The following is a 19,140-nucleotide window of genomic DNA, read 5'->3' on the forward strand; positions in this document are numbered from 1 at the left end:
TAGACATCTGTTGTATATATAAAGATAGAAATCTATACATTTCACATTAGTAGGATCAATCTTTATATGCTCTTCTATAATCCGCTCTTTTACTTTCATTCATTCAGAGAATCTTGATGGAGCACCCTTGATGTGCAAGGCCCAATGATGAATATGCGGCACCAGCTTAAACTGGGAGAAACTTGACATGAATGGGAACCCAGATACACAGAGCATGAAACTGGAAATTTAGGACAGCTCTACATGAGATGCCCGTTTGTTCATATCCTCACTAACCCTGAGCTTTGCTGATTTACTGAGAGCAGTTTTAAATGCTTCCTGACCAGGGAACCAAAAAGCTTAAGTTCTGGGAATGGAGAATGTAGATGCCAGAAGGGAGTCAGTGAGCTCAGAAGTCCTGGTGCCGTCCTCCCCCGCCCCTTGCCTTCCACCTTCTCTCTTTGGGGTCTTTACTAAACTAGTCGGGGGCCATCAAAGAGAGGCACTAATATTCTCCATTCTTGGGGACAGACTTAATCAGCCTTTGTCTCCCCGTGTACTTTATCTATATGCATGTTATCAATATTTTGAAACATAGTATCACATCCTTTGATCCATGGTAGGTGAGGCTGAAAGGGCTCCTGGGGATCATGCAGTTCAATCCCCCATCTCTCAGGCAAGGGGACATCAAGGCCCACGAGAATGAAGGGGCCTGGCCAAGTTTGCACAGATAGTGAGGGACAGAGCTGGCTCAAACCCATCTTCTTGGGCTGTCTGATGTCCTGCGCTTCCCCAGTCCTCACATTTGGGTACAAAGACAAGTTAGGCTGAGGAAAGTGAGCATCAAATTCCTTATTTCATGTTCTCCATACCTGGGTTCTAATGTTTGTCACTTTCCAATGGTAACCCGATTAATGCCTCCTAGTGGCATAAGTTTTGACACTTCTTCCTCTATGCCTGCCTTCCTCTTTGAAATGTAAAATTTTAGGAAGGCACTGTTTTAAAAAGGCAAAATAGGGGGCTTCTGTGGTGGCGCAGTGGTTGAGAGTCTGCCTGCCAATGCAGGGGACACGGGTTCATGCCCCGGTCTGGGAAGATCCCACATGCCGCGGAGCGGCTGGGCCCGTGAGCCATGGCCGCTGAGCCTGCGCATCCGGAGCCTGTGCTCCGCAACGGGAGAGGCCACAACAGTGAGAGGCCCGCGTACCACAAAAAAAAAAAAAAAAAAAAGAAAAAATTAAAAAGGCAAAATAGGGAATTCCCTGGCAGTCCAGTTGTTAGAACTCAGCACTTTCAGTGCCAGGGACCAGGTTCAGTCCCTGGTCAGGGAACTAAGATCCTGCAAGCCACACAGCATGTGCCAAAAAAACCCCAAAAAAGGCAAAAATAAGTTTCCCTTTTCTAATCTAGTGCTACTGAACTGTGCATTTATAAATGGTCAATTTTATGCTGTGCATATCTTCCCACAATGAAAAATATGCCCCTTTCTTATGTCAGGGGACTGCGTAGAGGTGTTTATACCTGTTGTATTCCCTTCCCCTTCTCCAACTCACCTGTGTACGCGCACTTAGGTAACTGGTGTCTTCCTTATTTTATTGGCAGGATAACCTCATTGGCAGAATCTCAACTTCAGACCCGCCAACAAATTAAGAAACTGGAGGAGTTGCAGCAGAAAGTGAGCTACAAAGGGGATCCCATTGTACAGCACCGGCCAATGCTGGAGGAGAGAATTGTAGAGCTGTTTAGAAACTTAATGAAAAGGTAACTTAGAGTCCCTGTCCCTTTCCCCCATCACCCCCGCCCTCCACCCCCCCTCCCCAAAATGTCATTGAACAAGAGATTGGCTGACTTCCGAGGAACAGGACAGGGACTGACCCACTGAGTTGTGTGTGAACCACTGCCCTTCTCTTTCCCTTCCAGTGCCTTCGTGGTAGAGCGGCAGCCCTGCATGCCTATGCATCCCGACCGGCCATTAGTCATCAAGACCGGTGTCCAGTTTACAACTAAAGTCAGGTGGGCCACGGAACCTCCACTTCTGGCAGATACTGTATCAAGGGTCACTCTCAGGGCCAGAACAGAGCTGGTGGCCAGGGTTGTTCTGTATCCGCACAGGCAGTACTATGATGGGTATGGAACTTGTTGGCATGATATCAGCTTGCTCTTTGATTCTCCTGTCAAAAGCTAAAGAATGGTAATCTTTTTGAGGTTACCTGGGCATATTCCTATGATTCAGGCCCATTGTATTCCTAAGATTCCAGGCCTAAAGTCTTAAGCCATATGGAATCTCCATCTCTCCTGCAAAAGGGGCAGAATAATGCCAGTTATCTTTTGTTCTTTGAGCCTACTTTTCCCTGAGGATTTTAAGGGAAAGAATAAAGCTTAGTGATAATAGAAGCTAAGAGGCCACAGGGCAGATGGGTGAGGGGCCTGCAGGTGGAGTGTTACTTTCACATTCAAGTCAGAACAGGTAAGCTGGGGTTTGCCCTTCTGCAGTGAAATTTCCCTCCTCAGAAAGGTAGTATGGTGTTAGGTTTCAGGTTTAATAGAAAGAATACCACCTGCAGAGCATGTATTCCTGTAATATTTTTCATGAAATGGCTTTCATTATCCTTTGGTGAATCTCTCACAACTTTATCTAAGTTCTTAGTTCTTAGGCTTTCTTTCAGTCCCTTTTGGCCTGATGCTTGACTTAAGGTCAAACCCAGCACTCGTGGGAAGAGGAATTTGGGATTATGACTTACCTCTTTAGAATTGAAGAGTTAATGAATTTCATATTACTTCAACTAGAAGTTGCTGGGGGAGCCTAGTGACTTTTTTTTTTAATTGGATGTTTTTTCTTTGCTCTGAAACTTTTTTTTTCTTTCTTTCTTTCTTTTTTTTTTTGAGATAGATTGCTGGTCAAATTTCCTGAGCTAAATTATCAGCTTAAAATTAAAGTGTGCATTGACAAGTAAGTACTCCTTATCTTAGCTCTTTTTTTTCTTTTTTTTCAAATGAGGGACAGAGAAATGGGAACTTTTACAGACATCATGTGAACTTAGAGGCTTTATCTTCGTTCAGAGATCTTCGTTTCTTTAAAATGTTTTCAAAAGCCTTGCTGTGCATTGTCATTTATGTGCCTGAACAAAACCACGAAGCTGGCGGCACAGATTTGAGTTGCGATTGCTATTGTCACCTCGAGTCCCTCTTTTTCTTTATTCATTTTTTTACTTATAAATGTAATGTATGCATATTATATAAAACTGAGAATATATGGGAAAATTGATTTTTGTTGCTGTTTCACACTTTACCACATAATGGAATCCTTTTCAGAATTTGACAGTACCTTTAAAAAATTAAAATGCACTTACCCTCTGAAAAGATTAAAAAAGAGAAAATGTAGGTGATATAATTGTTTATCTGGAAATTTCATGAAAATGAATTGGAAAATAGTTACTAATGAAATTAGGGACTTGAGGAAGGTGGTAAGTTTAATAAATAAGCAAAAATTGATTACTTTAACCATAAATTAGCATCAACCAGTTAGAAATTATAATAGAAAAATGATCTCACAATAAGCAACAAAAATTAAAAATATATGGTGATAAACTTAACAGAAATATTTAAGACCTACTTGAAGAACACTGAAAGTTTAGTGAGGAAGTGACCTTTTAAAAATGAGGCGATAAGTCATACTTCTGGATTGAAGACTTAATTTTATTATAAAGATGTTGATTCTTCCCAGTTAATATAGAACCAACCAAAACGTGAATAGGATTTTTAAAAACTCTTGACTTGCTTTTCAAGTTATATCTTAGATGAAAAAAATAAGCAGAGATAGTTTTTAAAAAGGATTTGTTTATTTGAATTGTGATAAACATAAAATTTACCATCTTAGCAATTTAAAATCTTGCCCCAAATACTTCTTTAATAGCATCAAATATCCAGTTACTGTTCAAATTTACCTCATATTTTTTGTTTTCTTTTTTTTTTTATTTTTTAATTTTTATTTATTTATGCGGTACGCGGGCCTCTCACCGCTGCGGCCTCTCCCGTTGCGGAGCACAGGCTCCGGACGCGCAGGCTCAGCGGCCATGGCTCACGGGCCCAGCCGCTCCGCGGCATGTGGGATCCTCCCGGACCGGGGCACGAACCCGTGTCCCCCGCATCGGCAGGCGGACTCTCAACCACTGCACCACCAGGGAAGCCCCTCTTTTCTTTTTTATGGATGTATAGTTGATGTCAACCGTTTGTAAGGGTACAGTTCAGCAGTGTTGCGTATATGGACACTGTTGTGCAACAGATCTCCAGAACTTTTTCATCTTATAAAACTGAAACTCTATATCCATTGAAGAACAAATCCCCATTTCCCTCTCCCTCCAGCGCCTGACAACCACCAGAATGGTGGTTCTTTTGCTATTCACTCTCCAAAAGACTTTTTTTTTTTTTTTTTTTCAAAAGAATTTTTTTAACAAATAAAAATTATGGGGGGTGGCATGGGAAGCTGCCTTGCCCAATATTAAAATGTATCACAAAGTTTCAGTTGCTAAATGAGTGTGTTACCAGGGCAGGAATAAACTGATCATTGAAGCAAAATCTAAAGTCCAAAAATAGACTTCAGGTTTATATAAGGAATTAATATACGTTTTAATTGATATCTTAAATTAGCGAGGGAAGCGTGGATTATTCAGTAAGTCGTCTTAGGGAAACTTGGTATTGGGGGGATTTGAGTAAGAAGTTAAACGTTTCACTGTCCATCAGAATAAATTCTAGATATATCTTAAAAGCACAGCAAACGTATAATATAATGGTGGTAAAAATGGCAACCACTTTCGGAAAACAACTTGGCACTTTCCTAAAAAGTTAAACATGCACCTACCCTATGACCTAACCATTCCACTCCTAGGTATTTACCCAAGAGAAATGAAAGCATGTGTCCACACAAAGGGTTGTACAGGAATCTTCGTTAATAGACGAGTGTCCATCAACAGGTGAATAAACAGTTGGTGGTATATCCATGCAACGGAATATTATTCACCAACAAAAAGGAATGAACGATTGATACCCACAACACAAGGATAAATCTCCAAATTAGTACACTGAATGAGAGAAGCCAGACCAAGAAAAACACAGTACATACTTCATGTTGTCACTTATATAAAATTCTAGAAGTGCGAATGAATCTATCATGACTGAGAGCAGATCATTGGTTGCCTGGGGACAGGGGTGGGTGGAGTGTGGGATTGGGGAATGGGTCACATAAGGGCGTGGGGAAACTTGGGGATGCTGGATATGTTCATTATCTTGATTGGGCTGATGTCCCAGGTGTGTATAGTATACATATATCAAACCTCATCAAATTGTGCATTTTATATATGCAGTTTATTATTTGTCAATTATATCGAAGGTATACAAAAAAAAAAGAATGTGGAAAAAAAAGTAAATATAGGCTAGACATGAGGGAAAATTTTCTGATAGTGAGAACTTTAAGTTCTCAAATGTGATATATGGGGAATTCCCTGGCAGTCCAGTGGTTAAGACTCTGAGCTTTCACTGCCGAGGGCCTGGGTTCAATCTCTGGTCAGGGAAGTAAGGTCCCACAGCTGCATGGCCAAAATAAATAAATAAAAATAAATAAAATAAAATGTGGTATATGGAAAGGTATCTTTTGAATGGTTTAAAAGTTGATCCATTTTAATCTGTAAACTCCCACAGAATGTGCTGTTTAATAAATAGTAGCTGTTTTTCTAAAAGTATAAGTGAGTATATAGCAATGGAGAAGGACTTTTTAAACAGAACTAAAATAATTTTAAAAAGAAAAGAAAACACTGAGAAATGGTGACTATATAAAAAACGAAATATTCAAAAACACAGGGAACACACTGGGAAGAATATTTCAGCTACATCAATGGGATGCTCTGAGTTACAGGTAACAGTAAACCTCTGCAGAAAACCCAGTGTGGCTTAAATAATAAGGAAATTTGCAACCCAGTTTAACTAGAAATGCAAAGTTAGAACAGGTTTCTGACGGTGAGATCAGTGACTCAGTTGATGTCGTCAAGGACCCAGAATCTTCCGTCTCTCTTCTCTGCCACCATAAGTGTCACTGGCCATAAGTGTCTAGGGTTCCCTTGTGGGTTGCTGCATGTTTGCTTGTGGTAGTTAAGGCCACATGCCTCCTTGCTCATGTTCAGCTGAAGCTATGGAATGTAAGTACAGCCTGAGAGAGAATCCTTCCCAATCTGATTGAGACAGTAAAGGTCCTGTCCTCACCCCTGGACTGCTGCACTGTGGGCATGCTCTGTTCTGGTGAGCTTCATGATCAGGATCCCCTGGAGGTGGGGATGGGAAAGATACTTGACAGAGTCAAGGTTCTGTTAGGAAGAGGGGAGTAGAGTTTGGGTAGGCAACCAGCTGTGTCTACTACTTCAGCATGTATAGGATTGTTAATTTCACATAGAAAATGTAATTGAGTCATTTACAGAAATCCCCAGGAGAACAGCAGTTTTTCCATCAGAATAAATTATAGGTGTTCAAAGTAGTCTTTTGAAGAAACTCAGGGCCTTTTTTGTTACCACTGGTTTGTGTTCTTAACAGAGACTCCGGGGATGTTGCAGCTCTCAGAGGGTAAGTTCAGCCTGGAGGCTTCCTTGTGTTCCCGTTTAATCTAACTTTGTCCTCTGACCACTCGCTCACCTATGTGGTTGGTTTTTTTCTCCTGTGATTCAGATCCCGGAAATTTAACATCCTGGGCACAAACACGAAAGTGATGAACATGGAAGAGTCTAACAACGGCAGCCTCTCCGCAGAGTTCAAACACTTGGTACACGGGAGAAGCCTGGACTCACCTTCTCCCAGGGCCTCTGGCAGGGGGAGTGGTTAGGGGAGAGCCTCAGGTGACAGGGGATGCTCTTTGCTTTTCTTACAGACCCTGAGAGAGCAGAGATGTGGTAACGGGGGCCGAGCCAACTGCGACGTAAGTTTTGTTGGGGATGAAAGCCAAACTATAGGAGGGTTTTCTTTGAGCAGGAGAGAAAAAGAGCCTTCTTACTGCCCAGACGTAGAGACACCTGACCAGCTGCAGTCACCACAGGCCAACATGACACATCAGAAGTCACTCATGCCTTGGAGTACTCTGGCTCGGAGCATTTCCTTGATTGTCCGGGGAGTTAGCTCATCATTAAGGAGTGGAAAGTCCCTTGCCCACACCCGTGTAGTGGAAAAGAAGCCTTCCACCTTGCCTGGGACTTTCCAAATTCCCCTTCCAACTTCTGTGCACTGACATGGCTTGGCTCAGCTTTTGGTGACCTGTTTTGGTCACTGAGGCAGGATGGAAGGTTTCAACAAATCCGAATTAAACACTTTACCGAAAGAAAAAGAACAAAGCAATACGAATCCCCTTATTTCTTCTCTGCCTCCCATTTATTCAGATTATTGGACTCTTAGTGTTAGGAATAAACTTAAGGGACTTCCCTGGCGGTCCAGTGGTTAAGAATCAGGACTCTCACTGCCATGGACCTGGGTTTGATCCCTAGTTGGGGAACTAAGATCCCATAAGTCACGTGGCATGGCCAAAAAAGAAAAAAAAGAATAAACTTAAAAAAAAAAAAGGTAAAAAAAAAAAAAAAAAAGGTAAATGTGACCAAAAACTAGTTTTAAATATTTTTAAAATAAAACTGTGACACCCTATTCTTTTTCTGATATTTGTCCCCTGAGCTATTGTTACCCTCTTCTCTAGAACGTAGCAGGCCTTTTGAAAAAAAAAAAAACAAAAAAAAATGAATTTATAGTACTTGACAGCAGTTAAAAAGTGAGGTATGCAATGATACAGGAAAATGTATGTGGCATATTTATTTAGGAAAAAAGATGTAAAATAATTTGAGTAGTATATTAGTATATTTGTTTAAAAAAACTTACACTGTATTTTGTCTGTTCATGTCTGCATTACAAAATTCTAGAGGAATATCTACCAAACAGTGCTGCTGTTCTTATCCAGGGCTACTCTGTACTATCTCTGTAATATTTGCATTTAAACTGAACGTGTATTACTTTTGTAATTAGAAAAAGCATTTTAAATATGAATCGGAATTTCTAATAATTCATTGGCAATTCTCATTCAAAATAATGTCGCTATATTGCTGGTGGGAGTATAAATTGTTACAGTCACTTTGGAAAACAGTTGGGCATTATAAAAATGAACATACCCTGTAAACCAACAGTACCACTCCCAGGATTTAACAATAGAGGAATCTTTGCACATAGGTAGCAGGAGATATGTACAAAATGTCAGAGCAGCCTGATTGTAAGCCCTAAATACAAACCAAATGCCATCAGCACTAGAGTGGATAAATGATCTGCAGTATAGTCAGGTGATGGAATACTATACAGCTGTGAAAATGGAGAAATTGCAGGTGCACACAGCTACATGGATGTGAAAAGCAAGTCACAAAAGAATACACAGGGTGTGATTCCATATATATAAGATGGAACTAAACCAACGAAACCACACATACATTGTTTAGAGGTATAAATGTGGTAAAACCATAAAGAAGAGCTAGGAAATGATGAACTCAAAAGACAAAATAGCCATTAATTCTGAGGGAGGAGGCACAGGGATGGATGGGGTTGGGAAGGGTGCCCAGAGAACCTCAGTAGTGATGGTCTTTCCCTTAAACTGGGCGGTGGCTACACAGGTGTTCACTGTTTTGTCATTCTTTGTGCCTTACCCATTTTATACATAACCTATTGGATCTCCTTAGTATCACAATAAAGCTAGTAGGAGGTCAGGTTGAGGCCCATAGCACTGGAGAGTGATAGTGTTGAAGAGACCACGTGCCCCAGTTGTGTCTGTGGCCACCTGGTGGGTTGCCCTTCTGGATGGTGTAGTGGTGGCGTCAGGACTGAATACCATGCTCTCTGAGGAACAGCGTCCTTCTTCTTCTTGTAGGCCTCCCTGATTGTGACTGAAGAGCTGCACCTGATCACCTTTGAGACTGAGGTGTATCACCAAGGCCTCAAGATTGACCTAGAGGTGGGTTCTGTGACAGAACTGGGTAGGGCTGCACGCAGTGGTAATTCAGGACAAGACTTCTTCTAGTTGAGGTTTTTACTCCAGAAGGTGGAATGGTGACTCTTTGCTAAGCACTGTTTACTTTTGCTTCTCTTCCTCCCCAAAATACTTAGTATCCCACCTGAGAGTAAAGTCTTGCCTGAGTGCTTAGAAGATACATGTCTACTCAGCTTTCAGCAAACTTGATATAAAAACTCATATTTAGACATTGATCATAGCTGACTTTATAAAGTTTGGGCAAAACAGTCTTTCAACAACCAATGTCTTTAGTATACAGACAATCATGGCATTTACATGCTCTTTCCCCAACTTTCTTGATCTTTAAATTAAAGATACACCGGGAAAAGGAGGAACCCTAGTCTTTGATCCCTGGGACCTCTCTGTTTAATGGGCAGGTACAGCTTCGATTTCGTGGAGGATGCCTTGCAGGTGTTTTAAATGGGGAATCCGTGGACTGTGAGTCCACCGTGAGCAAGTTAGCTTTACAAGTTCCTGGTGATGTTCAGACAGCCGCCGAGTTCGGCATTCTTTCCGCTCTGGCTGTTGAGCTGACTCAGCCCCGCTCCTCCCTGAGGGCTGGAAGCGGGTGTGCTCCACCACGGCCTGTCCTTTATTCCAAACCCTGCGGGATATGCTGGATATGCGTGAAGAGGTTTGGGAAACCACGAGGGCCTTCTGCCTCCCAGCTCATTCCCCGCTCCCTCCACAGACCCACTCCTTGCCAGTTGTGGTGATCTCCAACATCTGTCAGATGCCCAATGCCTGGGCATCCATCCTGTGGTATAACATGCTGACGAACAACCCCAAGGTGAGTCGGGCCCCCATTTTTCCTGAGACTTCTCGGTGCCTTGGGGCTGTCACAGTACCTAGCGCAGCTCATCAGGCACCGCCCTCTCATCTAAAGGGGTAAACGTGTCATTTCCAATAGAACGTGAACTTTTTCACCAAGCCCCCAATTGGAACGTGGGATCAAGTGGCCGAGGTGCTGAGCTGGCAGTTCTCCTCCACCACCAAGCGCGGGCTGAGCATCGAGCAGTTGACAACGCTGGCGGAGAAACTCTTAGGTCAGCGCTTTACCTCTTCTCCCCTCACCCTCCTCGGAAAAGGAATCTGGCCCATGGGGCTGTTCATTCAGAAGAGTTTACTGAGCAAGGTGCTGTGCCGGGGCCAGAACACATGTGCTCCAGCAGGTCAGGGAGTCAGGACACAGAGGAGGTGTGCATCCTGGGGGTTGTTTTTATGAGGCGGGAGGCAGATTTCTTTTCTCTTGGTGGCTGTCTCCCTCACCCTTCCAGGGCACTACTTTATCCAACCATTGGAAGATATTTTAAGTGCGTGTTAGAGCTAGAAGCTTGGTATCCCTGTCTGTTTCTTCAAGAAACCGTAGGCTTGTTTTTAATTTTCTCCCTGGAAACAAAGCCTTAGTAGAATGCTTTGCATGCTACCTATGCTTTGTTCTATGCTGCCACCACATGTGACCCTGTAACTCAAGCTGTCAGCTTCTTAGTGTGTGCTGCTGGTCCCCGGACCACCACACGAGGCTAGTAAGGGCAGCTGGACTAAACAACAGCTGGGGTTGGGGGGTGTCAAATGATGGGGTCGGGTGTGGGACGGACGGGTGCACCATCTGCACACAACAGTGGCAACATTCAAATACACGAAAACCAACGGTTTCAGGGCCTATCGGGGGGCAGTTGTGCACGTGTTCTGTTTGAAGAAATAAGATCTTGATCCAAAACTGAAAATTATACTACTTTATTATTTTTTTCCTTCAGGACCTGGTGTGAACTATTCAGGGTGTCAGATCACGTGGGCTAAATTTTGCAAAGTAAGCAACCGTGTGAACTCCGTGTGGCTGCCTCACGGGAGGGGGAGGGGGAGGGGGAGGGGTGCATTACCTGCTGGGAGGTCATGGAGGACGCTGGGCCTGAAGGCCCTAGGCTCTTGGTCCAGCGGCCAGTAGCACCTGCCTGAGGCTAGATGGGCCTGAGGATTTTGGTGGCACCTCACCCCTAAGAAGGAAAAGCCTGGGATGGTGGTGGACTTGGCTTTCCCATTATTCTTTTCTCCAGGAAAACATGGCCGGCAAAGGCTTCTCCTTCTGGGTCTGGCTGGACAATATCATTGACCTTGTGAAAAAGTACATCCTGGCCCTTTGGAATGAAGGGTAGGTTGGAACTCTTGTGTCTGGCAGGGTGCGCAGGTGTGACAAGTCCCCTGCTCTCCCAGCAGGCCAATAGCAGGGCAACCCTCAGCCCAAATCTTGGTGTTTCTCCTCTTTGCCTCCAGGTACATAATGGGCTTTATCAGTAAGGAGAGGGAGCGGGCCATCTTGAGCACCAAGCCCCCAGGCACCTTCCTGCTGAGATTCAGTGAAAGCAGCAAAGAAGGAGGAGTCACCTTCACTTGGGTGGAGAAGGACATCAGCGGTACGCTTGGCTTTTCCCCACCCCACCTGGTGGTGAGCGCCGCTGCCGCCGTCGCCTCTGCTGGTTTCAGACACAGGCTGCCCCCTCGTGGGCAGAGATGGCCTCGCGCCCCCCTGCCTCAGACTTGTAAGGCACATCAGGGTGACTTCTTTTCTCTAAATTCTACCAGCTGGAGGATTGGTTTGCCAGTTTTGTTTTGCTGGCTCCAGGGACTAATATTTGCCTATTTAAATTTCATGCTTCATCTCCTTTCTTTCCTACCCTGTTAATATATCTTATGTAAATAGTTATCCAAGTGTATTACCTGTGGCCCAGCTGGATAGCCTCTCCCGAAGCCAGCGGAACATTTCCCCAGTGCCAGGCGACTGGGCAGGATATTCAGGGTATCGAGCGCTGGGTTGGCATAAGCCGTTCCCCCTTGAGGGAAAATAAATCAGGTAGTTTTCTCTGAGATCACCTGAGTCTTCCCTTCCCATTTCCCCTGACAGGTAAGACCCAGATCCAGTCGGTGGAACCATACACCAAGCAGCAGCTGAACAACATGTCGTTTGCTGAAATCATCATGGGCTATAAGATCATGGATGCCACCAACATCCTCGTGTCTCCGCTGGTCTATCTCTACCCCGACATTCCAAAGGAGGAGGCGTTCGGAAAGTACTGCCGGCCAGAGAGCCAGGAGCATCCCGAAGCTGACCCAGGTAGTTGTTGATTTTCCACGACAGCCATTTAGTTCTGGGGAAAAGTGGGAAATGGTAGGATCCTGGGAGGACAGATAAGGTAAATGCCTGAAGAACCTCTTTCTGGGAAAGAGCTTTGTAGTGAGTGCCTTTGGGGGTGGCTGACGGGGTTAGAGAGAGGAGAGGAATCAGTCACCAGGCTCTGCCCTACAAGAAGCACCAGTCTCAAGGGGGAAGCCGCAGACACACACCCAGCCATACCTGAAACACCGTGGAGAGAAAGCGAGGGCAGAATTCTCTAGAAACAGGATGCCCAGCCAGCACATAACTTCTTACAAAGCAGATGCTGGAAGGTTTGCGATTCAGACTTAAGTCTAGCGTGTTTCCTTTTCCCCATCACGGAACAATGTGAGCGGCGCCAAGAGGGATGAAGAAAGGCTTTCTGGAGGAAATGAGTGTTAGCAGCGCTGGAACATGGTTTAAGAGCACAAGAGTGGTGATTGAAGGGAAAGACAGCAACTGGTGGGAGGGGCGTGGAATTGGTCCTTTGAATGTGCAGCTCTTGAAAATAAGATGTTTTTTAATGTGCAAGAGCCCATGTGCTTATGTAAGTTATACATACATTTTCCACACTAAACCCTCGCTCTCTAGCACCACCGCCAGCGCGGAGGGCAGAGCCCCCTAGTCTGTTCCCATGGGCGTCTGGGGCTCGGACACTGGGTTCTCTGTCCAGATCCTGATGAGAACACTATAATTTGCTGTTCTTTGTTTTTATTTAAGTTTTCTTAATCACAGAGCCAGTAGTGGTTTAAAGGGATCCTTTGAGGTTGGCTTCCCTGTCCCAGTTGCTTTGGAAAAAACTGTTTTTGTACAAAGAGCTCTCCCACACACAAACACAAACCCACCAGCTTCCTTCCCACTTTTTCACAGGAGTTCCCTGTGAGGGATCTCTTGGGGTGAGAATAATGAGACTTAGAAGAGGGAGTTGGGGCTAATTGGCAATTGACTTTCCTTTTTCCTTTGTTCTGGGGTTGAGTCTTGGCCACACTCTAGGCCAGCGTAACAGCGTAACTCTCACTTCCTGTCTGCCCCTTATCTCTCCTCCCACGTTGTGCTTCGGTTTGGAGATCTGTTTATCAACCCCCATCACACTACCCTGTTCCTTCTGCAGAAGGCATTTAGGTCCAAGTGCTGGGCCCTTGACTAATTTTGCTTTCTAGGTCCAAGTTTCAAGTCTGAGGCTGCGCCCTCCCTCAAGCCTCCTATGTGACTGGGAGGCAAGGCCCTTTCCTGCCTGGAGACCTCAGTGTTTCCTCAGGGGCAAGACTGGCAGTCACAGGAAAAGAACTAATTACTTGAGTGCTTGTCTGCCTCCTGGGGCTGGGTGTGAGCACGGCAAATGGGTCAGCAGGTGTGGGGTGCCGGCAGGCTGCATGTGGGGTCCTCCAGAGTTGAGCAGCTGACCATTTCCTCTCCGTTCCCATCCTGAAGGTTGTTTTTTTTTTTTAAAGTATGAGCCCATTTTTAGAGAGCTCGTTAGTTGCTCCACGGCATGTGGGATCTTCCCAGACTAGGGCTCAAACCCGTGTCCCCTTCATTGGCAGGCGGATTCTTAACCACTGTGTTACCAGGGAGGTCCCTCATCCTGAGGGTTTTATTGTCTCAAGGAGATAAATCTGTCTCCTAGATTATCTTCCCAGGACTCTTCCCTCCTTCTCACTCAGAAGCTCACACGGTATATCCTCATGGCTTGAGGGAGACATTCCTCTGTAGAAATGACAAATTCCTTATCTTACAAATTAGATAAGTACATTTACAACCTTGTACTGAGCCATAAATCAGCTTTTAGTCTTAGTTCTCCTTTGTTTCTACTGTGGCATCTCAGGCCGAAGGTGTTTTTCTCAGCAACGTTGATCAGTTAGGGAATTAAACCCTTTTCTGTCTGGGGTGTCAGCTCCCCTCAGGTCTGGTCCAAAATGGATTCATAAGACACCAGAACCCTGCTTTGATAGCTTCTTTGGATTCGGTACTGAGTTAACCTATTTCTTGGCCAAAAATAAACTCATATGGGAGTCTAAGGGCCCCTCGGCAATGCCCTTTCTCTGGCTGTCATTGTACTTTCTGATCCCTCAGTTTCACCGTAAGCCCCAAGCTTTATAGCTGTGCTTCTCTCAGCCCACCCCACCCTGCCCCGCTCCATGCCTCCTAAGTGGTTTGTTCACCTGAATCCCCCAAATTCCATGCCAGTGTCTCCAGGGCTCTTTGACCTCTTGCTGTAAGCATTTAGCACTTAAAATTCATTTATTTCAGTCTTCACATTTCTAACTGTAGAACAAGAATCATAAATGACCAAGATGGGCCCCTCCCTCTTCTGCCTCCCTCTTATTTTATACTCGAGAGAGAAAAGCCCTTGGCCGGATCTCTTAGCTGTTGAAGACGTAAGGCCTCCTGTCACCCAGTCCAGAGCCATCCTCCCCACTGAGAGGCTCTTCTGTGTGCTGTAGTTATTCAACTGGGGGGTTACTAACACCCTCACCGAAAAATGTAATAGAGGCAGATAAGTGCTGATGGGAACAGAAGGTGTCACCCTCAGCTTTGGAACTGCATATTAGCTGTTTGCACGCTCTCTTAAAGACTCGGTGACTTCGGTATCTGAGCAGGACGTAGTGCCCAGACTGCGTGGGCTCAGTCCTGCGTGCGGGGGACTCGGAAGAGATACAACCAGGCTAGAATACAATCCTCAGTCCACATCCAGGCTGTTAAACTCTACATGATCGAGGGGAAGAATGAACACAAGGCTGGAGCTCATCTGAGCTCGGGTGGGACCAGGGTCGGCTGAAAAGTCTCAGGAAGGTTTGAGGGAAAGAACCGAGCTTCCAGCTGCAAGCACTGGAACATCGGAGTATACAGTGAGGGAGGGCAGCCCTGAGGGGAGACGGAAGTTCCAGACAATCTCTGGTCAAGGATGGAGTGAGTTTCAAGTCAGCCCTGGGGAGGCAGCCGGCTTCCTGCTGCCTGGTACCCAAGAGTGGAATCACAGTGAGTAAGCCCGAGTTTTCTTCTACCCAGGTGCTGCCCCATACCTGAAGACTAAGTTCATCTGTGTGACACCGTAAGTGGCTTCCCTTCCCAATTTTGCCTCCATTTCTAATGTCCTCAGTTATCCCTGGGAACAGGACACCGGGTGAGAGTTCTCTTGTGAAGGGTTGGAACCCTCCGAGCTATGCTCAGTCCTCAAAGTGACCTCGTGTGTTTAAAAAGCTTGAGCTTTTATTTTTCTGTTGGAGACCAGAGTTTGATGGCTTGTGTGTGTGTGTTTTGTTCTTTTTTTTTTTTCTCCATTGTGTCTTGTCAACCCGGCCCTCTCCCCTCCTGCTGCTCCCCATTTCCTACAGAACGACCTGCAGCAATACCATTGACCTGCCGATGTCCCCCCGCACTTTAGATTCATTGATGCAGTTTGGAAATAATGGTGAAGGTGCTGAGCCCTCAGCAGGAGGGCAGTTTGGTGAGTATATGGCTGCCGGACTCTGTCCCCGTGAGGGAAGTCAGTCCCCTTGGTGTGATGCTCCCACACGCACAGCCAGGCAAGGGGCACCTGGACTGGTAGAAGGAGTTCTCGAACAGCGCTGTCCTATAGACGCGTGCACCCCCACGCCAGAGTAAATTTTCTAGCAGCCGTGTTAAAAACAGTGAAAAGGAACAGGTGAGGTTAATTTTACAAATGTATTTTCTTTAGCCCAGTAAATCCAAAATAGTGGCATTTCTGCACGTTAGAGACAAATGAGTGTGGGATTTCCCTGGCGGTCCAGTGGTTAGGACTCCACGCTTGCCCTGCATGGGGCATGGGGTCAATCTCTGGTTGGGGAGCTAAGATCCCCGCAAGATGCACGTGCGGGGCAGCTAAAAAAAAAAAAAAGAAAAAAATGAATGAGGTTTTCTTTTGTACTAAGTCTTTGAAACCTGCCCCGCGTTTTATAACCACAGCCTGCCTCGGTTGGGACTAGTCACATCCCAAGTGGCTCCAGCCTGCTGTGTTCAACAGGGCAGCCTTAGAGCTTCTTTAAACCTGGGGAGTTGGGAATGAGTTAAGGTAGGAAGAAGGCTGAGCTCTTCCAGAAGGGAGGGGAGAGAATCTGGATTCTCTGACCCCATCTTGATGACCAAGGGACAGGGGCAGGAGACTAGAGGGCAGTGGCAGCCTGAGCTTCTGTGCCCCGAAAGGCTAGGGGTGCGGGCCCCGCCAGCTGTAGGGCTCAGGCGACTGAACTGGCTCTCCCTGTGTGTCCCCCCAGAATCCCTCACGTTCGACATGGAGCTGACCTCGGAGTGCGCTACCTCCCCCATGTGAGAAGCCGAGGACGGAAGCTGCAGAGAGAGGTGACAGAGGCACCGACCCATGTTCCACCAGCCCTTAAACAGCCCAAGCCCAGATCAGCTCAACTCCCAACTCTGTGGTTCCAGATTTTTTTGTCGTCTCTCATTTCGGTTATCTTTGAGCAATCTGGGCACTTTTTAAAATACAGAAATGAGTGAATGTGGGTGATATGCTTTTATCTAAATGCAAATAAGAATGCGCTCTCTGAGGCTGTGACCAGGGGGTGTGGAAGGGGTGGCGAGAGGGAGAAAGAGGAAATGTCTTTTTTGCCCCCCTGCCCGCCTTTCTCAGCAGCTTGTTGTCATTGTCAGACAAGTGCCTCTGGTGCCAGCGGCATCCCTCTGCCTATTTCTGTAAGCTAATGCCACAGTTGTCTCTAGCTACATCCTCCTGGCATTGCACTTTTAACCTTGCTAACGTTCAAATAGAAGATAGGACTTTCAAAGCCCCTAGGTTTCTTTTTAAACTTAAAAAAAAAAAAAGTTTTTTAAAGGGCAAAAAAAAACACTGTATCAGCATAGCCTTTTCTGTATTTAAGAAAACTCAGTTAATTTCCTCCTTGGTGCTTTAGGCATTCAGCTTTCTTCAGGCTGATAATTTATATAAACCCTGACGTGAGCTTCAGATCCAGCCCTTAACAGACATCTGAAGATGTGGCTTGGCCTTTGGTTTTCATATAGGAAGGTTGAAGGAGACCCTAAACATTTTAGACTTTTTTTGATAAACAAAATTTTTATTTTCCCCTTTCACCTACTGGCCTGTTAGTAGGTGAGGCTGGGCAGAGGGGCACTTACAGCCTGCTCGCCTTTCCTCCCCGGACTTCGCCCCTGTTTCCGAGCCTGCGTGGTTTCTTGTGGGTGCCTTCTAAGGGATGGGATGATTCTTCCTCTCCCCCAGTTTACCTGAGCCCCTCTTGTGGCATGGCTCCTTCCCATGTCTAAAGGTCCCGTGTCCTGTTTGCTTTAGGCATCCTAGTCTCAGGACCTCCTGGAATAAGAGGGAGAGAGCTACAGGTCGAACATGAGTCAGACTGTGGGGCCCCAGTCAAGGGTCTAGTTGAGCTCAGGGATTATGGTTCTTATCCCAGCTTCTTGGTGATTTCCTACGGCACCTGTAATCACTTCTTCACTTGGTTAAGCCAGGGGCAGAGGCTTAGTGATAAGCTCGAGGTCTGTCCCTCACGTGAGGGAGTGTACATCCCAGCCTTCCCCCAGCGCTGGTGACCTCTCCTCCACATGGGGGCCCCCCTCGGTGAGGCAGGACAACTGGCATTTTCTGTGCACCTCAGAACACTTAGCAGCGTGAGAGGTGGGCTCTGATACGGGGCCTCCTCAGACCCAGAGGCACGGCCAGACTGGGTGGTCCATAACTACCTTGTCTCAGTCGACCAGAGTTTCTAGGGAATGCTATGCGTTACACCCAAATTCACCAGTTTTTGAAGGAGGGGGACGAGACCTTCTCTCCAAGACAAACGGGTTTGATAGGTGGTACGGAGCACTCTCCCTTTAGCAACACTCTCTAGATCATAATTAGCTTAACTCGAGGGACCTCAGGTGAGGATCCCGGCTTCGCTGGAGCAGAAGCTAAAACCCTGTGGCTTTTAGGTCGCATGTGTTTCTGGTTTTAACCCTGATTATAGCAAAAGCCCTGAGAGGAGCTGAGACTTGTTTTGGTCCCTCCTTTAAAAAACGCAGTGCTCCAGGACCTGCCTGCCTGACCCCTGCCCAGCCGAGGGATTCCCATGGATGCCTAAGCTACCCACACGGTGGTTTGTGAGATGCTGTCCTGACCACTGCATTCAAATTTCAATGTATACTTAATAGTGTAAAAATTTATATTATTGTGGGTTTTTTCTTTCTTTCTTTTTTGTATATTGCTGTATCTACTTTACCTTCCAGAAATAAAAGTTATATAGCAACCGTCTGCTGGCACGGCAGCTCTGTCTGGCTGGAGGCTCGGGGTGGTCCCTCTTCCCCTGCTTTAGCTCTGAAGGGGTCTTACAGGCTGAGCCTGGGTCTTGAGAGGAGCTGGTTGACCCCGGCCCCGGGCTGGTGGCCTTAGCCTCTCATGCCTGAGTAGACACAGGCCCGCCTCTGGGGCACCGAGCGCCTCCCATCTTAACATTAGCCGCCAGCCTCCAGCTCAGGGGTACCTGGAGGAGCCAGGGGTCCGACCCCTCCCGCACGGAGGCAGCTTGAGTGGAGGCCTTCCTGCTCCCTCTTCCTGCCTCCCTCCGCCCTCCCTCCCGGGACCTTTGCAAGCCGCGGTGTCCTGTCTGGGGTCAGATAAGCTACCTAAGGGGGGTTGGGGCGCAGACACTCCCACCACCCCAGGCCTCGCCTTCCACAGTTGGCTCCATTATCACTTTCTCTTCAGTTCGCTCCGTGGGTCAACACTTAACGGGCCGCGGCTGCGGGCCCCGGGCCGTGGGTGGTGATAATTCACAGGCCGCGGCGCGCACTCGCCTGGCTCCCCCTCCCCCCCGCGCCGAACACCGTGGAGACGAGCCGGTGCGGGAGATACGCGCCGCCTCCCCCTGCAGAGATGCAGCTCCAGATTAGCGCGCTCCCGGCTCGGCGGCTGCCTCCCCTCCCGCCCACCCCCGCCAGCCCCGCGCCGGGCCCCTGC

At 46.6% G+C, this 19,140-nt stretch overlaps 1 protein-coding gene across 12 annotated transcripts in view; it reads left to right on the plus strand.

Annotated features, from left to right (window-relative positions):
• Positions 1-18,435, plus strand: part of STAT3 (signal transducer and activator of transcription 3) — a 64,428-nt gene extending 45,993 nt beyond the window's left edge. Inside the window, exons 9-24 of one of the 12 annotated variants that reach the window (XM_065897897.1) lie at positions 1,582-1,740; positions 1,900-1,992; positions 2,870-2,929; positions 6,556-6,585; positions 6,688-6,781; positions 6,887-6,934; positions 8,906-8,989; positions 9,738-9,836; positions 9,957-10,092; positions 10,804-10,856; positions 11,101-11,195; positions 11,318-11,457; positions 11,946-12,158; positions 15,204-15,246; positions 15,530-15,642; positions 16,430-18,435. In XM_065897897.1, the coding sequence (XP_065753969.1) occupies positions 1,582-1,740; positions 1,900-1,992; positions 2,870-2,929; positions 6,556-6,585; positions 6,688-6,781; positions 6,887-6,934; positions 8,906-8,989; positions 9,738-9,836; positions 9,957-10,092; positions 10,804-10,856; positions 11,101-11,195; positions 11,318-11,457; positions 11,946-12,158; positions 15,204-15,246; positions 15,530-15,642; positions 16,430-16,485 (1,516 nt within the window). In that variant the 3' untranslated portion in view covers positions 16,486-18,435. Of the gene's footprint in view, positions 1-1,581; positions 1,741-1,899; positions 1,993-2,869; positions 2,930-6,555; positions 6,586-6,687; positions 6,782-6,886; positions 6,935-8,905; positions 8,990-9,737; positions 9,837-9,956; positions 10,093-10,803; positions 10,857-11,100; positions 11,196-11,317; positions 11,458-11,945; positions 12,159-15,203; positions 15,247-15,529; positions 15,643-16,429 lie in introns of those variants that run through there. The other 11 variants (XM_065897907.1, XM_065897898.1, XM_065897899.1 and 8 more) reach the window with 11 other exon arrangements.
• Positions 18,436-19,140: the final 705 nt, after the last annotated feature.

The sequence above is a fragment of the Phocoena phocoena genome, chromosome 19 (assembly GCF_963924675.1).
Source record: "Phocoena phocoena chromosome 19, mPhoPho1.1, whole genome shotgun sequence".
Lineage (NCBI taxonomy): Eukaryota > Metazoa > Chordata > Mammalia > Artiodactyla > Phocoenidae > Phocoena > Phocoena phocoena.